Source organism: Hyposmocoma kahamanoa, unplaced genomic scaffold (assembly GCF_003589595.1).
Source record: "Hyposmocoma kahamanoa isolate Upper Pololo Valley unplaced genomic scaffold, ASM358959v1 95, whole genome shotgun sequence".
NCBI lineage: Eukaryota > Metazoa > Arthropoda > Insecta > Lepidoptera > Cosmopterigidae > Hyposmocoma > Hyposmocoma kahamanoa.
Genome location: NW_020654972.1, coordinates 12,147,542 through 12,167,939, shown reverse-complemented (window position 1 = coordinate 12,167,939; position 20,398 = coordinate 12,147,542). Strand labels below are relative to the sequence as shown.

At 40.6% G+C, this 20,398-nt stretch overlaps 2 protein-coding genes across 2 annotated transcripts; both read left to right on the top strand.

Annotated features, from left to right (window-relative positions):
• Positions 1 to 559: 559 nt before the first annotated feature.
• On the top strand, positions 560 to 9,403 carry LOC113238370 (atherin-like). Its single transcript, XM_026475210.1, has 4 exons — positions 560 to 565; positions 2,610 to 2,750; positions 6,842 to 7,036; positions 8,479 to 9,403. Exons 1-4 carry the CDS (start codon positions 560 to 562, stop codon positions 9,001 to 9,003), a joined length of 867 nt encoding a protein of 288 aa, XP_026330995.1. The 3' UTR covers positions 9,004 to 9,403.
• Positions 9,404 to 13,526: 4,123 nt separating this feature from the next.
• Positions 13,527 to 19,841, top strand: LOC113238369. The gene is made up of 4 exons (XM_026475209.1): positions 13,527 to 13,610; positions 13,924 to 14,013; positions 15,331 to 15,654; positions 19,636 to 19,841. The coding sequence occupies exons 2-4, from the start codon at positions 13,938 to 13,940 to the stop codon at positions 19,839 to 19,841; spliced, it is 606 nt and encodes a 201-aa protein (XP_026330994.1). The 5' UTR covers positions 13,527 to 13,610; positions 13,924 to 13,937.
• Positions 19,842 to 20,398: the final 557 nt, after the last annotated feature.

Here is a 20,398-nt window from a genome sequence, read left to right as displayed (position 1 = left end):
TCCGCGCCGACCGCCTACTCGCCAACCACTGTACTAGATGAGAGAATTCCCCGCGCCCCGCACTCCGCGCCGACCGCCTACTCGCCAACCACTGTACTAGATAAGAGAGTGAAATTGGTATTTAAGTAGGAACATTTTTGGTAATAAACACGGATTGAATCCACTTTAATCAAGAGTTTTCATTTGCGATCCAGATCAAGAACCTGAACAATACAGTCCACCGAACAAGAGCTAGAACACCAACACTATTTCTACACACTGTTTACGTTTTGAAAGATAAGAGGTCATCCATTTATGGGCGATACCTCGTATGCCTGTTTCGTAGTGTGTTTAGTAATAAATTGTATTTTACGCGATCGTAGGCTTTGCTCATATAGCAAGAGGCCTACGGCATATTTTCTTTCGTTGAGTATATCTAGTATTTTTTGTGTGTATTTGTATACCGCAAGAATAGTAGAATGATGTTTCCGAAACTCGTGTTGATTTTCGTTAAATATTTTATGTTTTTCATAGAGTGGGTTTAATCTTGTACACATTGCCGTTTCAAATATTTTTGATGATGTCGGTAATAACGATATGGGCCTATAATTGTTAGGGTCTGGTTTACAACCTTTTTTAAGAATGAAACTATTTTTCAATTGGTCAACCGTGACCATGGGACCTGTAAAGGGCCCGAAACGTCGGTTTGTTTGAAAAAACAAATATACGCGATTTAAATCCGGAAAAATAGTTTCATTCCTATGTATAACAATCGCGAAAACCTAAGAACTCGATAACCTTTTTTAAATATTGGTCTTACAATTGAAGTTTTTAAAGCATCTGGACAGCAGCCTTCCAAAAAAGATTGATTTACGAGTAGTGAATAGGGTATTGTTAAGGTTTCAGCGCATTTTTTAATCAAGATTCCCCCGAATTTCGTCAATACCATAGCCACTTTTGTTTTTTAAGTTTTTTATTACATAGTTTACTTCACGAGGTTCTACGGGTTGTAGGTATAGTGAGTTTTCAACGTAGCTGTATGACTGTATGTGCTGGTCTAGATTTCTCAATATTTCCGGTTGATTTATTTTCGTTGCCTATTTGAGCAAAGTAATTATTGAAACTGTTAGAAACTGTTATGGGGTTTGATTCACAGATATTATGGACTTTTAATTGTGTATTTTGTTTTTTTAAACGTGGTTTGTTATTTATTTTGTTATTTATTATATGCCACATTGTTTTCATTTTATTGTTAGATTGATTGAACTCTGTTATATTTTGTAGTTTTTTTGCCTTATGAACTGTTTTTTTTTATATTTTTTCGTATGCTTTATAATTAGAATTCAAAATTTCATTATTAATTTTAGATAAAAATATTTTTTCTAGTCTCTTGTTTCTACAAGACGTTTTAATTCCTTTTGTCAACCGTGAAGTTTTTCTTTTTTCACGTATTTTTATAAGTTTTTTGGGTATATATTTATCCAAATTTAATTTTAAAGCTTCTATGAAATTATTGTAATTTTCATTTATATTTTTTCCGGTTTGTATAATATCGTGCCAGTTAATTAATCGTATTGCATTTTTGAAGTTATTCATGTTTTGTTCGCTAAATATTCTTTTTGTTACTGTCAGGTATTTTAAACCTGGTGAATTTACTTGTAATGATAAGAAGAGGCCTTTATGGTCGGAGAAACCGTATTCTTCGACGGATGTCTCTAAGGACTGACTTTTTAAGTTTGAAAATATTAAGTCTAAACAGGACGATGTCGTGTGTGTGACTCGACTTGGTTCTTCTACGTTTTGTTTAAAGCTTGATGATAGCATCAGATTGGAGAGTAGTCTTTTTCTTTTTCTTTTCAAATTAGTTGTTGGTAAGTAGTCTGTGTTAAAATCTCCACCCAATATTATAGACTTAGTTTTATCTTTTGTTTCTAATATTTGCAATAACGTGCCAAGTTGATTATAAAAAGTTTTCTATCACTATCACTGTTGGGCCAGTACAATACTATTAATAATACATTAATGTAGGGAATCTCAATTCCACAAATTTCAAAAACTGTATCTATGGCTAAATTGTTAATATCTCCACGTTCCATGCTTTCAATGAAGTTCTTCAAAAGAATACATGCACCTCCTCCTTCCTGGATTTGTCTACAGTACGATGTCGCTATATAGTATCCACTAATTTGTAGGTATTTTAGTTTTTCTTTATCAAGCCATGTTTCAGTGATGCATATGGCACTCGTTTGTGGTTTAACATCCAAAAGATCTTCCAGGAGGTGTGTTTTCGGTAGTAAGCTGCGGATGTTCTGGTAAATAAAGTTAAAAGTCTCGAAAATTACTTTCAAATAGACCTTGATCTAATTGCTGTAGTTGTTCATTAGATGATTGCTTCTGAACGTGGTTTTGGTGAGGTTGAATTTTGTTATTTTTTTGTGTGGATTGTAATTCGTGTATATTTATTTTCTTTCCATCTATCACGAGTGTGTTATTATGGATCATTGCATGTTTCCCATTTCTGCGGGCGGATAATAGAGCGGCGCGAAGTAGATGTCGCTCACGTAGAGATTGTTCGTGTAGGAGTTTTGAGACCGCAAGACCCGTATTTTAAAATAGCCTGCGTTTTTCAGTATATAGTTGGTGAGCCTTTTCGAAATGAGTTCAATGCGGACAAGTCTCCTGAGGCTTTTCGTTCCGATGCGAGATATGTCCTCGATGTAGCCGGTGAGATCAATATTCAGAATGTCTTGTACGGCATAAATTACGCGGTCGTAAGTTTCCTCTTCAGTTTCCCATTGGTTCTCTATAAGTCCATGTAGTATTTCAGATTATAGTGTTTTTGTTTCAGTTGTAACGGACAAGCATTGGTGGTTTAGCTTCTGAATTTTTTTATTTAGTAATTGTATTTCTTCTTGGAATTCAGCGTGTTTATTTGTTTCAATGCTTTGTTTAATCTCGATTTTTAATTCGGCTAAAACGTCCTGTATTTCATTTTGTATTATGCCTTTAAGTTCTGAAATTAGGGATTTGTGGTTTTCCTGTAGCAGTTGTCTAATGCCAGACAGTGTTAAATTATCTTCCTTGTCCTCTGCGGGGGTGACAGAAGTATTTTGTAAAGTATATAAGTATTAAGTATAGTCATATTTATTTTTGCAAAAGGCACAGGTTAGAAATTCTCTTCCTGGTATTGTTTGAGGCATTCTGCGCACTTAAATACCATTTTTTGGGAGTAAATGGAAAATATCTAAAATAAAATTCAGCTCCCCCTGGTGAGTAGTAGCGAAAGTAATAGTACTGATAGATTACTATGGTGGGATGATGGATTGTACGTGAGTTAATAATCGATAATTTCCATAGATGGCATTATTGGTCAAAATCTGCTATATTTTGTATCGTATTTCGGTGACGTACTATAACGTAATATTTGTTTCAAATCACAGTTTTAGGTTATGTGGATTACCAAATTGAAAGAATGTACCTGTTTATCGCACGAAAATTTCAGGTTTCTTCTAGAGTTGTTTTTCTTGAAGACTAGTGTTTGTTGTTTTGGTTAGGCACTGGTGTTAATCCGGAATTTAAGGTAAGTTGCTTATGTTGTTCTTTTCTTCGTTTAAGTTAGATTAACGCACTGATTTAAGTCCACTTTTACTTAAATAACTATGGTATGTGTATATGTTAAAAGATCACTACAAATATTTGTGAAAAAGTAATATTTGAATTTATTTAAAACAAAATATCGCGGAGCCAAAGTTTACTCACGTTTAACTTTAATCACGAATTACAACATTAAATATAAAATGATAAAATTGAAGTTGTATAATTTTAAAATTGAAAAATTTATGCGGACGATGCCCAAATCTATAGTCACACGAGTCCACCGGATTTGAAACTGTCTCTTTCCAGAATCAACTCTGACCTTGATAGTATTGCCCGATGGTCTAATCGTAATGCTTTGGTATTGAATGAAACCACACGGTCCTAGGATTAGTATTATTGGACCATCGGACGAATTTGTAAACCAGGCGAAAAATTTAAGTGTTACTATGGACAGCTGGTATGTATAGACTATTGCTAGATCTTGCTTCTTTGGACTAAAAATCTCCATCATGGACTAAAAGTCATTTGCTCAGTGAAGATATTGGACTTCAAATGTGTAAATCTCTTATTTTATTAACCGACTTCATAAAAAGGAGGAGGTTGTCAATTCGACTGTATGTTTTTTTTTGGATGCATGTTTCGCGATAACTCCGGTATTTGTGAACCGATTTCATGATTCTTTTTTTATTAGAAAGAGGGTACCTCCATAGCGGTCCCATTTAATTTTGAAGAAATCATCCACCTCTAAGGGTGGCTGTTCACGCATGAAGATTCATTTTTATAAATAGCGCCAAAATTTTACTACAAGGAGCAATTATTTTAATAGTTGATTTTGCTATACTCCAATTCAAGGCGTTTTTCTATCTCAATATACTTTGAGTAGTGAGAACCGATTTTTATTATCTCCTGTGTCAAGTCCCGTATAGTGGCGAACTAGGGGATGAATTCGGGTTTGTGCGCTTACCGACAACCGATTTCAATAAAACTTGTTATATGTAATACCACGTACTTTTGAGGTCGGTTTTTTTAGTACTCTGTACTGAGATTATCAAAATTGAATTACGCGGATGTAGTTTTCGGACCCTGTCATCTCTCTACATCAAAAAAATACAACCGTGTTCAAAACGCTTGCATACGATTCTGTTATAAAGTTTCATCGAGAAGTCACATAACACCTGTGATAAACCTACAATGTATTCCTAATATGGAATGGAGAAGGAGTTTGCATTTTTCTGTATTGATGCACTTCGTTGTCAGATAAAAAAATCCACCTTATCTATATTCCAAGTTAAAATGGCATACATATTCGTATAATTCACGCAGGGTAGAACCTTTTTATTGTTAACACCATTTCACAAAACAAGAACCTTTGAGGGTAGCTTCCGGTATCAGGCATCTAAATGCTGGAAGAATCTGTCTCCTCCATTTAGCCAGTTAATCTCAATATCTGTATTCAAAAGACATATGAAAAATCTGTTGATGGAAAACCAGCATAGCTACTCGTACTTATCTTATTCTTACTTATTTATATTTAGGTATATTTTTTACTTTTAAGTTTTTATATAATAATTTACATAATAACACACACACTATCGCATGTGTATCGTAAATGTGTAATGTGGCATACAACATAGGATACACACAACATATTGTACCATTTCCTCGGCACTCAGTTGACGCTGAAACAGGAACGACTGAAAATCAGCGTCTGTGTCGCCAGAGATAGACATATTGCTGTCATATCCTTTTCTTATTAAGCCACTACGCACACTTACCTAAGAACCTAAAATTACTCAGTCACTTGTTATTTTAGTTTTAAGAACTAGATTTAAGTGTGTATAGTGTCTCGATTTAAGGAATAAACGTTTTTCTTTCTTCTTTCTTTCTTTCGAGGTAGGACAAGAGACAGTTGTTAAATACACGTTCCATAATCTAGCAGAGATAGAAGTGATCGTCTGTATGATTATCACTAATTTCAGGTTTCTCAACGCGGTATGACTTCTTTTTATTTTCCCGATATTTCGAAACGGTTGCACGCTCCATGGTCACGGGTTGACTGGACGGCGGCAGACAACAGCTTTAAGAGCAGACATACTGTCTACCCTCTTGCGCTGTCGACGACTACCTTCATCGCGATTTGTTGTGGCGTTACCATTGTCACTCACTTTTTTCACACAAACCACACTCATTGTATCCACACGCGAAACTGAACTCGAGGTGTTTTTGTTTTTATTACTGCACGCACTAAGGACCGGATTCCATGCACTGGACAGTTTAAAACCATCATCACGGTTAAATGTTTTGTACTTCGTGATCTCGATGGCTTCTCGTACCAACCGTGGTATGTAGTAACGTTCTGTCGAGAGTACCTAGGGGCTATGCAACTCGATCCAGTGGTTAGTGTCAGTCTGTGTGAGATGTTGTGCTATAGCCGACTTCTGTGCATCGTTGTTTATTACTGCTCGGATGTGTTCCTTCATACGATCGACAATTGTTAGTTAGTTTGTTATTGTTTTGTAAGAAACCTGATATTAGTGATAATCATTTAGTGAATAACCACGAAAGTCTTAAAATCTATGTGACCCTCTGTGTTCCTTTTATTGGCACAGGTTGCACGTTTGCAAGCTTCCACGACTTGGGAACTACGCCAGTCTCAAGTGAGAGGCGACACAGGCGTGTGAGAACAGGAGACAACTCAAACGCACAATTACACAGAACTGTTGCTGGTATCCCATCTAGCCTGCTAGCTTTATTCGCGTTTACACTCCGCAGAGTTTACGAGTACCTCTTTTGGTGTTTGTATGCGAACTGACATACGCCATAGTGCACCCACCTGAGGTAATTTATTTTTTTCCATCCTCTAAGGGTAAAGAATTGTCTACAAAGTGTGAGGCGAAAAGATTTACCTTCTCTTCCGCAGTACGGACCAGCGAGCCGTCAGTTCACGTCATAAAAACTTAAAACTACAACAAAGCAAACTGAACTGTAGTGGACTGTTCCAGAGTGTGCATGCGGAGGCATACTTTGATGAATAATTCAGGTGCACAAATGACATTTGATCGAAATTCACTTTCCCATTTCCGCGCGTTCATGAGTGCGTGTGTTCCGCACCGACGCGTCCCCGGCAGGCACCCGTTGGCGTTGGTGTAAGAATAATTCCTACGCGTTTAGATAACAATTCAGTAAGGGGACGATACGAGAAAGTCCGAAGGCAATGGTGGATACGTAGATACCCACCCGTACATGACCGCTTGCTTAATGACAGGCGGCGCGGAGAACGCTGAAACGAAGAAGGGTGCTGAGGCGGAACTGGAAGGAGTGCGAGTGTCGGTCGTGCGGTGTCGGCGCTGGTGCGAGCCCGTGCCTCCACCGCCAGTCGCCGACTGCTGTCCGCGCCATGCGCTCGCATACTCCGCGCCCACACCGCGGACACCTCCCGCAACCGCCGCCTTGCATCATGGTCAGTACACATTTTTTCTGCCTGTCTGAGAAAATCCCCGGTCTGGAGGATACATAATAATATAACGGGTGGGGTCGGGCTCGGCCCGCGGCGCGTGGCCGTGTTAGATTACGGGATGTACTTATGCTTTTCGGTGGCATAGCGGTTAGTACTATGGGCACTTGATAAGGAGGCTCCGAATTCGATTCCCGATTTGGGCCAATTTAGGAAACGAACATTTCTAAGTTGGTTGTGATCTGGGTATTCTGACTATTGCCCTCAGAGTTATCGTTATTCTGGTATTCATAGTACAGGAAATCTCTAATTTGAAATCAGAAACTTGGTGTGATTGTCTGGCATTTTTCCCCTAAAATACTTCTCTATGGCATAACTTCCAAAACTTTTTTTAATCTAAAAGAGAGACGATCGAGATACGACAACGCTATAAGTATGTATCTCTTTTCCAATACATCGGGAAGTATGCCTCACATTTCTAATCAGTTGTGAGATCTTGTACTCGTTATAGAGCCTCCGTATACAACCTACGTCTACGTACAGCGGCGTGCGGACGGCCTACGGCCTCGGCATTTGACTTTATTTTTAAAATGAAAATAGCTCTGTAATGGCGGCCATATTTAAAGGTAGCAAAAATATTATTGTGGCCACAAATTATTGTCGACAATCCTAGAAATCTCGTCGTGCCAATTTTCATCCCGATCAAAGCAGGTTTTTTCAACGGCTACAATTATAACTTTTTTATGAAAAAAAAACTGACCTCGAAACTTTGTAGAATTTCATATATACGCCAAGTTTCATTGAATTCGGTTACCCGAAAGTGGGCGAAACGTGTTCTTCAAATGTAAATGGGACTAATACTGAAGTACGCTCTTTCAACAAAAAAAGAATCATCGAAATCGGTTCACAAATGCCATACTCCTTTTTTGAAGTCGGTTTAAAAAGTACGCTTGTACGGTGACTATGTCGAAAAACGGTGGAAACAAAATGTTTACTCCAAATCATGATTAAAGCCGTTTCCAGTCGAAATAGAACAATTTTTTATCTACGGCCAAAAAAGTTTTTATGGCAGCAATATAGAAAAACGGCAAAAAATTAATTTTTACTGCAAATTATTATGAAACGCCGACGTACGTAATTTTCAGTCGAATTAGAGCAAATTTTTATCTGCCGCCAAGAAACGCTTGTCTGGCGGTCATATTGAAAAATAGTGAAAAACCAATTTTGGTCACTCATTATGGTTATGGAGTCCTAAAGACCAAATGCCTGTCTTTAATATCTAAGTTGGAAAATGAGTACAGTACCAAACCCGCATTGGGCTAACGTGGCGTTTTGTGGCCGAAACCTTCGATAGAGGAGACGCGTGTCTAGCAGTGGGCTGCGTAATGGGCGATTGCGGTGATTTTTTTATTTAATGAAATACTGCTGATGAGATCTTGCTATTTCAGAAGGCAGTGATGCTGTTGGTCGCGTGGGCGGCGTGCAGCGCGGGTGAGCCGCTGAGCGCGGCGCTGCAGCGACGCAGCTCGCGACCCGGCGTGTACGCGGACACGTTTTCACGCGGTTACCGGCCCTTCGCGTTCGTGGCCGTGCCGCTGCACGCGCCAGTGCCCGTCCTGCACGTGCTGTACCCCGCGCCCGCACCGCCGTCGCGGGCGAGGCCGCCGGCCGGCAACGCCGCTGCGAGCCCGCTGGCGGCGCAGCCGTCGCAACTAGCGCCGGTGTACGCGGCGGCCATGCCGCACGGGTGGTTCGCGCCGGCGCTGAAGCTGCCGCCCGCGCCGACGCCCGCGGCGCCGCCGCCGCAGGAGACAGCGCTCGAGGTGCTGTACGCGCGGCCCACGGCGCAAGGAGGCTACGAGTACAGCCGTCGGCGCACGCGCCGGCCGGCTGGCTCCCGCCCGCGACGCCCTCCGCCGCCGCGGCCCCTCCTCATTCGCGTGCACAAGTACCGCGTGGTGCGCGACCGCTGACGCTCGGGACGGCGAGGTGTTTGTCCTCTGTCATGCCTGATGGAACCGAGTCATAGCAAGTCAGTGAGACTTGTGCATATTGTTAACGCCTTCTAGTAGTGCCTCGTAATTCAAGTAGAAACGATAGTTACAGTCAGCGTCACACTGACACGAAAAGTTTTAGAACTTAATCCGTTTGTACACTCCGATCGTAGTGTAAATGAAATCGCCCACTCGGGTTTGTACAGACGTCGGCACATCATATAGCTCGATGTACATTGACAGATCTCGTTGCGTTACTTGATGTGCTGTTGACTGTACATGAGTATTTTTGGTTATCATTTTGTTTTGCGCTGTTAGTTAAAAGTATGTTCCTGTACGTAACCTAAAAGTAGACATATAAAAATAATTGCAATCTGCCCTTGTATACTTGGACTTCGAACTTATTTGAAGATTGTCAATAGCGTATTGTCATAATAATACTTCTTATTATAACTTCTTATAATTAAAACCGACTACAAAAGTTCGTGGAATTACATCTATTTGCCAAGTTTTGTAGAAATCGATTACCGGAAAGTGCGTAAAACTGGATTAATTCCCTGGTTTGCCACCCTTAGAGGTGGAATATTTTCTTCAAACTTAAGTGAGACCAACACTAAGGTGTAGTTGGCGAAATGTTATTTGCACCGATTGGTCTTATCGCTTCATATTTACAGTACAATAGGACAAACGATTGAACGTCTCGATAACGCACGGGCCGTCTGTACAGTGCAAACAAATAGTTTAACTACTTTTACGCATTGGCACTTAATTCTAAACTTGATAATCTTTATGCGGAAATAAGTTGTAGAATTAGTAAGAAAAGAGTCGGCAGTCGGCACTTTACGAAATATCTAGGTACTGTTAAAAAAACAACTTGTTGAGTAAAATAATAATTCAAAACTAGAATTCAGAAAAAGCATTTAGTGCACGTGACTCGTACATTGCGCTTGGGACCAAGATCAATGAATGAGAAAGATATGGTAATGGTATTAATACCCTTTTTAACCGACTTCAAAAAAGGAGGAGGTTCTCAATTCGCGTTATGTTACGCGATAACTCCGGTATTTGTGAACTGATTTTCATGACTCTTTTTATTGAAAAGAGGGTACCTCCATAGTGATCCCATTTAATTTTGAAGAAAATCATCTACCTCTAAGAGTGGTATAAATAGCGCAAAAATTTTACTATAAGGAGCAATTATTTTAATGGTTGTTTTGCCATTCTCCAATTCAAGGCGTTATTCTCTCGATATACTTTGAGTAGTGAGAACCGATTTTTATTATCTCCTGTGTTAAGTCCCGTATAGTGGCGAACTAGGTGATGAATCCAGGTTTGCGCAATTTCCGGTAACCGATTTCAATAAAACTTGGTAATTATAGATATGTAATTCCACATGGTTTTGAGGTCGGTTTTTTTAGTACTCTGTACTGAGATTATGTAGAAAGAATAAGTTCCAAGAGATAACATTCATCGATGCAAATAATATTTCTTCGACCATAGGTACCCTATTTCTAACAAAAAAAATCATCAGAAAAAGGCCTGCAGTTTGCAAGCAAACTGTCAAGTTACGAAAACAAAAGTGTGCCTAGCTAAGGAAGAGCAGCGGGCTCTCACTCTCACCCGATACGAAATTAGTACTAATCAGAATTTCATCAAGCACGTGTAAAAAGTGTTAAGGCCCGTGAGCACGGCTGAGCCAGCTCACGATTGAACTTGCCACGCTGTACCATGTCATTGCGGTACTTATATGTACATGCAGGGTGTCCTGCAAGGTGTGGATTTGACATTCTAGGACACAATCGTGTCCATGTTAGTAGAGATGTAATTAGCAGTAGATAGGTAATACACATAAACAAGATCGCACTTGCGTAGATAGGTATATACGTACATAAGCAATACATTTGTGACGAATTATTCGACGTTAAGCATTCGCGTAACAACTTCCCTGGTTAATATTGAACGGATTAAATCGGGCGAGTAACCGCGCCGAATGCGCCATTTAATCGAATTCGTCGAATTACAATTAATCGTGAGACGGAAGCCGCGGCGCCGCGCCTGCCTCACGCGACTGTTAACGCGACGCGGCTCTACTTGCATGTCTAACAAATCGTAAAACAAAGGCAAGCGTTAAATATAATCAGATTGTTCTTAAAGCTAATTATAACACAAATCAGCTAACCAATTCACTCTTCACCCGAATGCAGATTCCGCCGAATAAGTCCATAGAAAATGTTCTTCCTTTTTTTGTATTATGTAGTCGCTCAACTAATTTTTTATAGTTTTATTTTTAGAACCATATTTTGTATCTAACCGAGCAATAAATTTTGTTTCCTATTACACTGTTATTTGAATTTCAAATGGGTGATTTTACATTTTATAATTAACTGCCCGTTGGTCTGCCCCGCAGAGGTCCCAGGTTCGATTCCCGGGCCCGGAGAAATATTTGTAAGATCTACGTATGTACGTACTTGCGTTTGTCCCAAAGGAGACCTCCACTGTGCAGCTGGCCGAAAGTGTTCGGGGATTTCACATTACGACGTTGGTGGCCCAACGACTTGCCCGTGGGCGTTGGACAAGGACTTTTCTAAATTTGTTTCTGGTTCGGTGGCCCGAAATGAATTCCGTTGCTTTTTTACTCGTGGTGCAGGGAATGCCCTAGTTTGAGACCTTCATTCGCACCAATCGTCCGATTGTAAAACACATTACTATTATTATTAGTTCCAATATTAGTGACGTGAATCTTCTCCGAAGACGTTTTACGAGTCCCGCAGACCGCAGACCAGACTTTTAGTCGGCCGATAGTTTAGTTGGATTGGGCTGCTAGCGCGCACACTAGGCCGACTAAACAGTCAGGTTGGTGGGTTAGTGGCGAGCGTGCAGACTAGCAAACCGTCGACCGATTTCACTCGAAAAATTTTGCTAGTTATTAAGCTGCTCTTGAAGGGAGCGGTTGCGGAAGGAAATAGTCTAGAAATGTTATTATTGCTTTTATACAACGGAGGAAAAGGATCAAGAAAAGAAACCTATATATTGTAATATATTGGGTGCATCCCATCTACAGTGATAGATTATTACAAGGAAAATATTACATGATGCATTACAAATTATTAAACGTTCCAAAAAAAACTTTTTGCCTTTTTCGAATGAGCATAACACGACCGGTCGCCGCGTCCTCGAGCACCCGCTCCGCGGCCTCCTTTTGCGACATAACCTCTGCGCAAAAGGAGGCCACCGCCTCCCAGGACTCCTCGCTATCGAGCATGGCGGCAACCACGCTCGGCAGCGAGAGGTCCTGCCCTATAGTCCCCGTCAGAGTGCGGCGCTGCTCATCCCACCGGCTACACACCTCTAAGGAGTGCTGCGCGGTGTCATCCACAGCGCCGCACTCGTGCCACGACGGGGACGGTTCCCTCCTCGCCACCTTGTGCAGGTAGTGACCGAAGCAGCCGTGCCCGGTCAGCACCTACACAAGGTGGTACGACAGTGGGATCGGTTTACCCACTCTACGAGGACAGGGCGGATCGCCTCTATGGTACGAGCGTCATAGGGGGGATCCGTCAAGCCCTCTTTCCTCCGGTCCCGCATGCGATGCGCCGCGACGACCGGCCTGCGCTGTCGCTCCGAGTGAAGTGAAGCTATCGCCCAAGTCGGCCGACTAAACGATCGGCAAATGTGCGCAGTTGGAAGAGCGCCGCGCCGCCGCCGTACTGATTAGCAGTTTACCGATAGTTTGCCGACAGAAAAGTTTGAAGGCAACCGGGTAGCCCATCAAACTTTTTTAACGGCCGATACCGAATCGTTATAATGTGCGCACTTACATATGTTATACTGGAAAAAATTGACATGAAAGAACAAAAACTCCATGATGCATACAAAATATTGGTAACCAAAAATAAATTGGAATTATTCTTGGAAGATCAGATTTGGCCAGAAGGTATTACATTTCGGCGATTTATATACTTTGGAAATAGACATAATAACAAAAACCAACATGGATCAAGTTCTAACAAAAGAATTAACTAGTAGTTTTGAACTTTTAATTCTAAGTCTCTAGCACGTTCTTTAGACTACGTGAGGACCTTATGTAAGCACCCCGATGTGGTGTCTCAGCAGGAGACGTGGCTGTTCCAACACCGATATATCATTACTCAGCACTATTGATCCCAATTTTGGATGTACGGGTACATCCGCTATCGATGCGCCAGTAGGCATCGTATGAGGTCGACCCTATGGCGGTGAAGCGTTATTGTGGAGGAAAAGTGTTTAATTCAGTGACAATCATTCCATGCAGTAGTGTGCGTCTTGCGGCGATTAGAGTTAGTGTGTGTGATCGCTCTTTTCTAATTTTTACGGTATAAGGTACCTAAGGGTAATAAGGCCTGTCGGATTATAAGGCCTAAGGAACAGAAATCGTACTAATATTGTATTTACACACTCAAACGCCACACGCACAGATACATTACGTGCGCACACGTTGTTATAAGCTCGAGGCCACACTTCATCCCGCTCCGCGCCGTCAGTGCCGTGTCTAATTCTATGTTGGGAGGTCGCGCCGCTCGAATAGTAAAAAATCACACTAGACAATTGTAAGTATTTTTTGTTATATTACAGTTAGCTAATCGAATTTGTGTTCTATTTCTAGTTTATTTAACCCTTATGGTGGTCTCGAATCTTGTAGGTAATGTAACCTTAATGTATTTAAATATATTTCTTTTTCTTACGTATACGGCTGGAGGTTATTAAGGCCTATCAAAAATTTCCATAGGCCTTATTATCTTCTAACTTTTATTTAGTGATTTATTAGATTATTTTATGACTGTATCTTATCCTCCTTTCAAGATCTTTTGTAGATATGTAAGATTATAACGAATAAGCTAACAGTGGATATTTTATTTTCAGTGAATACGACCATAATGCCTCCCAAACGGGCATTATGGTCTGAAGAAGACCTGGTGTCAGCAGTTCGAGCTGTTCAAATGGGAATTCTGGGTACGTATAAAGCTGCTGAGAGATATAAGGTCCCAAGAAGAACCATCAGGAATCATCTCAATACTGGCAGTTTGAGAAAATTACTGGGTCGGAAAACCATACTGAACGAAAAACAGGAAGATGATCTGGTGAAGAGGATTATCAGGTTTTCTGAAATAGGATTGCCCGTCATACCACGCATACTTCGTCGCTTGGTCTACAAATTTTGTGAGGCTAATAACATAAAGCACAGTTTCAATGAAAACACTAAACTCGCTGGCAAGGACTGGTTTAAAGCTTTCATGAAAAGACACCCTAATTTATCTAAAAGAAAAGCTCAGTTTATGAACCCGGCGCGGGCACAAAAACTCAACAAGTTCATTGTTGATGACCATTTCTCAAAAATAAAAGCAGTTTATGACGATTTGGACCTGAAAAATCATCCTAAACGAATCTACAACATGGATGAAAAAGGTTGTCGATTAACGATCCACCACCAACAAACTGTTTTGGCTCAGAAAGGGGCAAAACGAGTGCATTTGCAGTCTTCGGAACACGCAGAAAGCGTCACGATTGCGGGATGTGTAAATGCGCTCGGTACTGCCATACCTCCAATGGTGATATTTAAAGGGAAAAGGCTGAAGCCGGAATTATACGATAATTTACCACCGGGAACTTTAATAGAAAAATCAGCTAAGGGTTATATGACAAATGATCTTTTCAAGGAATTTTTGAAACACTTAGCCAGATACAAAAGTGCTGGAAAGTGTCTTTTGATTTTTGATGGAGCAGCCTGTCATTTAGATCTGAGTATCGTCGACGTCGCAGATTCATTCGACATATCCTTATACTGTCTGCCATCGAACACAACACATGAACTTCAGCCGCTTGACAAAGCAGTTTACCGTTCATTTGAACATCACTGGGATGCTGAAGTCTTATGTTTCTTGGATCAAAATCCAGACAAGAAGCTAACCAAGGCGCGATTTAATGTCATACTTTCTAATGTCTGGTCCAAATGCATGACACATAGTAACATAACCAGTGGCTTTAGAGCCACTGGTCTGTTTCCTTTGAATCCTGAAGCAATTCCGGAAACTGCTTTTGCTCCGTCGGTATTAACACAAGTTCCAGCACCGATGGTACCAGAAAATCAAGAAAACTCGCACCCGAATTCTCCCAGGCCATCGACTTCAACAAGTTTTCAAAAAAATTTAGATTTCAGCAATAAAACGCCTGTTAAAAGAAGTGAGACGTCTGCTACAACATCTGATGCAATAGAGCTGACGCCAGCCAGGCCTACCGGAAGGGACCTTCACCGTTTGGTTTGTTTTTCAGATTCGGACGATGAAGACGATGTGCCGCTCTCTCTGCTGAACAAAAAAACGCCTTTTTACCAACTTATGCCAACACCATTGAAGATTACACAAAAAACACCGACGACGACGATTCGAAAAAAAGCAATTAATTACAGAGGGACACCGATTACAAAAGATATTTTTGAAAATAATAAAAAGAAAGCGAAGAAAACTGAAGCAAAAAAGAAGAATGATATCTCGCAGCAGGAAAGAGGGTGGTACTGCCATGCTTGCGAAGAAGATAAGATGGCTGACATGCGAAAATGCGAAAAATGTGGAAAATGGTTCCATGAAAAATGTGTTGGTTTGTCGGTTGATGATACCGACACATTTGAGTGTCCTGATGGCTGCAACTAAATTGATCGGTATCAGTCTGCTTGACCAGCAAATCCATCTAATTTTCTATAGTATTTAATGTTAAATTACTTCATTTACCTGATTATGGATCTCAAATACCAAATATTGTTAGTTATTATAAATATTTAAGACTGCTGAAGTAATAGGCCTAATTTCCCTGCCATAGTAAATTAAGGCCTATAAGTAAAGTTTTTAAAAAGTTTTAATCCTGTTTTTATTTATGGCAGAAGTTGTTATTTTATGTTATTATTTTATAGTCCTTAATATAAATGACTGATTAGAAATTCAACCTGTTGATTAACGACTACATTTTTCATTTTATTTGAAATCTCCCTTAGCTAGGCCTTAATACCCTCCGGTACCTTATATGCCAGTGAATGTAAGTGATAATTTGATGGAATTTACAGACGTACTTAGCGAATTAAGTGCAATAAGGTGCATAATAAGATGAGGTTGCATCCGTGTTTATTTTAGGAGACTTTAATGCCAATCCCGGTGATTTATTCGGTAGAGAACTGCTAAAGTTTTGTAATGAGCAAAGCTGGATTTGTGCAGACATAAGAAAATTAGGGATAGGCAATGACACTTTCACATTTATTAGTGACACACATGACAGCTTGAGTTAGCTAGACCATTGCGTAGTAACCATGTAGTAACGGAGGCTGCATGGCGGTCGGTGGTAGATGTGAGGGTTCATTATGACTGTACATGGTCTGATCATATGCCTCTAGAAATAAAGATTAAGTATTTTGAAGTCTCGGCGTGTTTTGGCGTTGTTTTAATAGAGTTGTATGGGGAGAAAGAAATGGGGAACAAATGCAATGAAAAAATGGTATTCTAAATTATGTAATGATCAGTTCCGCCAAATTAATTTTCCGTCGGAGCTGTCACAGAGCTGTGATGATATATGGCATAACGTAGAGCATCGTTTAGTTATAGATAAATTATATAAAGATACGAGCCCTATACTCTGTTACTCATAGTACAGGAAATTCCCCAATTTGAGACCAGAAATTTGGAGTGATTGTCTGGCATTTTTTCCCTAAATACTACAATAAATAGATTTGGCATATCTTCCAAGAAAAAAGAATCTAACAGAGAGACGGTCGAGATACAACAACGCTATAAGTATCCTATTTCCACTACATCGGGAAGTATGCCTTACATATAGAAAAAAAAAAAAAAAAAAAAAAATTGTGAAATCCTGACTCGTAATTTAGTCTCCGTATACTATCTACGTAAGGTGGCGTGCGGACGTTTCGGGCTACGCCCTGCGTTAAACCTCGGCCGACGGCCTCGGCACTTATGACTTTGAAATAAATTAACACAATGACGGCCATATTGACAAATGGCAAAAAGTAAATTTTGACTACAAATTATTGTTAAACACCCATAAAGAACCCCACATGCCGATTTTCAGTAGAATAAGAGCAAATTTTTATCATCCGCTAGAAAAGTTTGTATGGCAGCCATATTGAAAAATGGCGAAATAAAAATGTTGACCGCAAATTATTATTAAATACCCATAGCGACCCCCACATGTCGATTTTCAAAGGGATCAGAAAACTTTTTTCTACTGCCAACAAACGCTTGTATGGCGGCCATATTTGAAAATGACGAAAAACCAATTTTGAGCACAAATTAATATCTGGCGCTTCTAGAAACCTCCACATGCCAACGTTTAGCTGAAACAGAGCGAGTCTCTTTCAACAAACGCTTAATTGGCAGCCATATTAAAAAATGGCGATAAAAAACTTTTGACCCCAAATTATGATTAAGGACTCCTAAAGACCCCCGCATACCAATTTTCAGCCGCATCGAAGCAAGTTTTTCTTCGGCCGCCATTTTGGATTCGCCACCTTGAATTTTTTTTATACAGGGAATTGACCGCAGTTACCCTCTGACATTCCTTCCAGCACCTTCCACCTTTGTGGCGGCCAAATTGGCGTTGCAACGATAGTCCGAAGAGCGGACCTTATTATGATGCAATGGCGGCTTCTCGTCGTATTTTTAAATTAAAATTAAGTGGTGCCAAAATAGCAAGGAGCAGTTGAGAGTGAATATCTGGCGTCGCAACTTAATAAAAAGAATTTAAAAAAATTCTGGGAAAGTAGAAGGAGGTTAAACCCGAGGCCTACTATTCCACTCAATGTGGATGGTGTGACGGAGCCGTATGAGATTGAGAATGCTTTTAAAAATCATTTTCAGGTAGAATCCTCACCTCAGACTTGTATGGAACCGGTGCTTGAATCTAGGTCAGACGAGCAATATTGTTCACTAAGTTCATAGCAAAAGAAGCTGCCTTTGTAATTAAAAAAAAAAAGAACAGAGGAAAGTCCCCTGGGGACGATGGACTTAGTGTTGAGCACCTACGGTATGTGGGTGTGCATTTACCGTGAGTTCTTTCAATGTTTTATACGTTTTGTATGCGTCACTCGTACTTGCCTTTAGATTGTATGAAAACGGTGGCTATGCCAATAATCAAAAATAAGTCTGGAGATCCTTCTGAGAAGAGCAACTATAGGCCCATTTCATTAGCTACCATCGTGGCGAAAGTACTGAACAGTCTGCTTAATCGCACTTTGGGCAGTAATCTGAAGTTGAATAATGCACAGTTTGGACTGTCTACAGACACTGCGATACTGTGTCTAAAGCATACTGTTCGCTACTATACAGATAGAAAAATTCCAGTTCCTGTTTTCTGGACCTGTCGAAAGCCTTCGATCTGGTGACCTATGATTGCTCTGGAGTAAAATGAGGACCAAGACAAGCGTTCCAGATGAAGTAATAAACATTTTTGATTATTGGTATAAAAATCAAATAAACGTTGTGAAGTGGGCGGGAGTCGTATCTGACGAGTACAGGTTGAGGTGCGGTGTGCGACAAGGAGGATTAACCTCACCTTACCTCTTTAACTTGTATGTTAATTGACTTGTCGAGGAACTCGGCAGGGCTCAGGTCGCCTGCTCCATAGATGGTAAATTTATAAATAGCATCAATTATACAGACGACATGGTTTTACTGACTCCCTCGATAAGCGCTTTGAGAAAACTACTGAAGATATGTGAGGATTACGCTGGGGCCCATGGCCTTAGACATAATGTAAAAAAAATGAACTCATGATGTTTCAGGTCTCGTGGTCACAGGATCACCTTAGTACCACCCGCCTATTTGAATAGTGTTGAATTAAATAGAGTTTCACGATTTAAGTATCTGGGCCACTGGGTTTCGGAGAACCTCACGGATAATAAGGACGTTGAGAGAGAGCGCAGTTGCATTGGCCGTTAGAAGCAATATGTTGGCTCGCAGATTTGCACGGTGTACCTGTACCTGTTAAAAGTGATAATTTTTAAAGCGTTCTGTAGGTCAACTGTTCGCAGAAGACAATTTAGAGTTTTGCTGGGGTTGCCGCGGTACTGCAGCGCATCAGGCATGTTCGCAGAAGCTCACACGGATGGCTTTCATGCTATTCTTAGAAAGAGAGCTGCCTCGTTGCTAAGCCGTATCCGTGGTAGCTCAAATGACGTTCTTCGCGTTGTGGCTGGTAGGGTTGACTGCACAATCATGCTTCATTACATGAGACTGCATTCGCTTTCAATTTGAGGACTTGTCTTCTTTGTTTTTGAATATTGGTAGATCCTGATGGGACTACATACATAATTGCGTAACTATTATAAGAATGTAGACTGTATCTGTCTGAAATAAATGAATTTTGATTTGATTTTGATACGTCTTCATACTGATTAAGGACTCGACTAAACTATCGGCCGATGGAAAGTCGGTAGTGTGCGGGAACTCTTAAATCGTGTATTATGATGTTAGTAATTTAAAAAGAATACAAGTATAAAGTAATACACGGTAAAGTAAAATAAAATTGCTATTCCACGGGTTCTGAATAATTTATTTTTGATTTATTTATTCATTTGAGCCCGTCACGGGCGGGGCGCCAGCGCGCGCAGCTCGTGGCAGCGCCACACCCAGTCGGCGCGCACGCGGGTCCCGCCACCGCCGCCGCCCCCGCCCCCGCCCCCGCCTCCGCGCCCGCCGCCCGCCGCGCCCAGCACGAAGTCCGGTTCCGCGCCCGCCGCCGGCTGCTGCGACCACGGAAGGAAAAAAGCAATGGAAGGGTCTTAAGCCTCGACTTATCAGAACTAAAACTCACACTATTATAAAATTAAATACTACGAAATCTTGATAACGATTGCAGTTTCTCATTTATAAAGATGTAACCGATTCTGGACTAAATATAATTTAAAACTTTATCTACTTGAAATATCACTATCAAAGTTCGGTATACACGGTGACTTACGTCTGTGGGTGCAATGATATTTTATATTCACTGGGTGGTGAGTTTCTGTACCTCTATAATCGAAGTCGGGCTGCCTCAAAATTTCTTCAGGCGTCCCGCAGGGCTCTCACTTAGGCTCATTTTTATTCACAATTTAAATTAATGACGTCGGTTCTTGTGTCTCATATTTGAACGTATTGCATGTTGTGGGTAGACCAAACAGTCAGGAATAAACCAGTCTAAGCGCGACCGCCGTGTTAGATTATCGTGCCCTCGTCCTCTATACGTAACATATCATCTTGCTGTCATGACTCACGTTATCCACTTTGTGCAGGTGACACGAAGGATTTTTAAATTATTTCTACACTTGAGGATTGTCTAAAGTTGCAGTCAAATCCGCAAA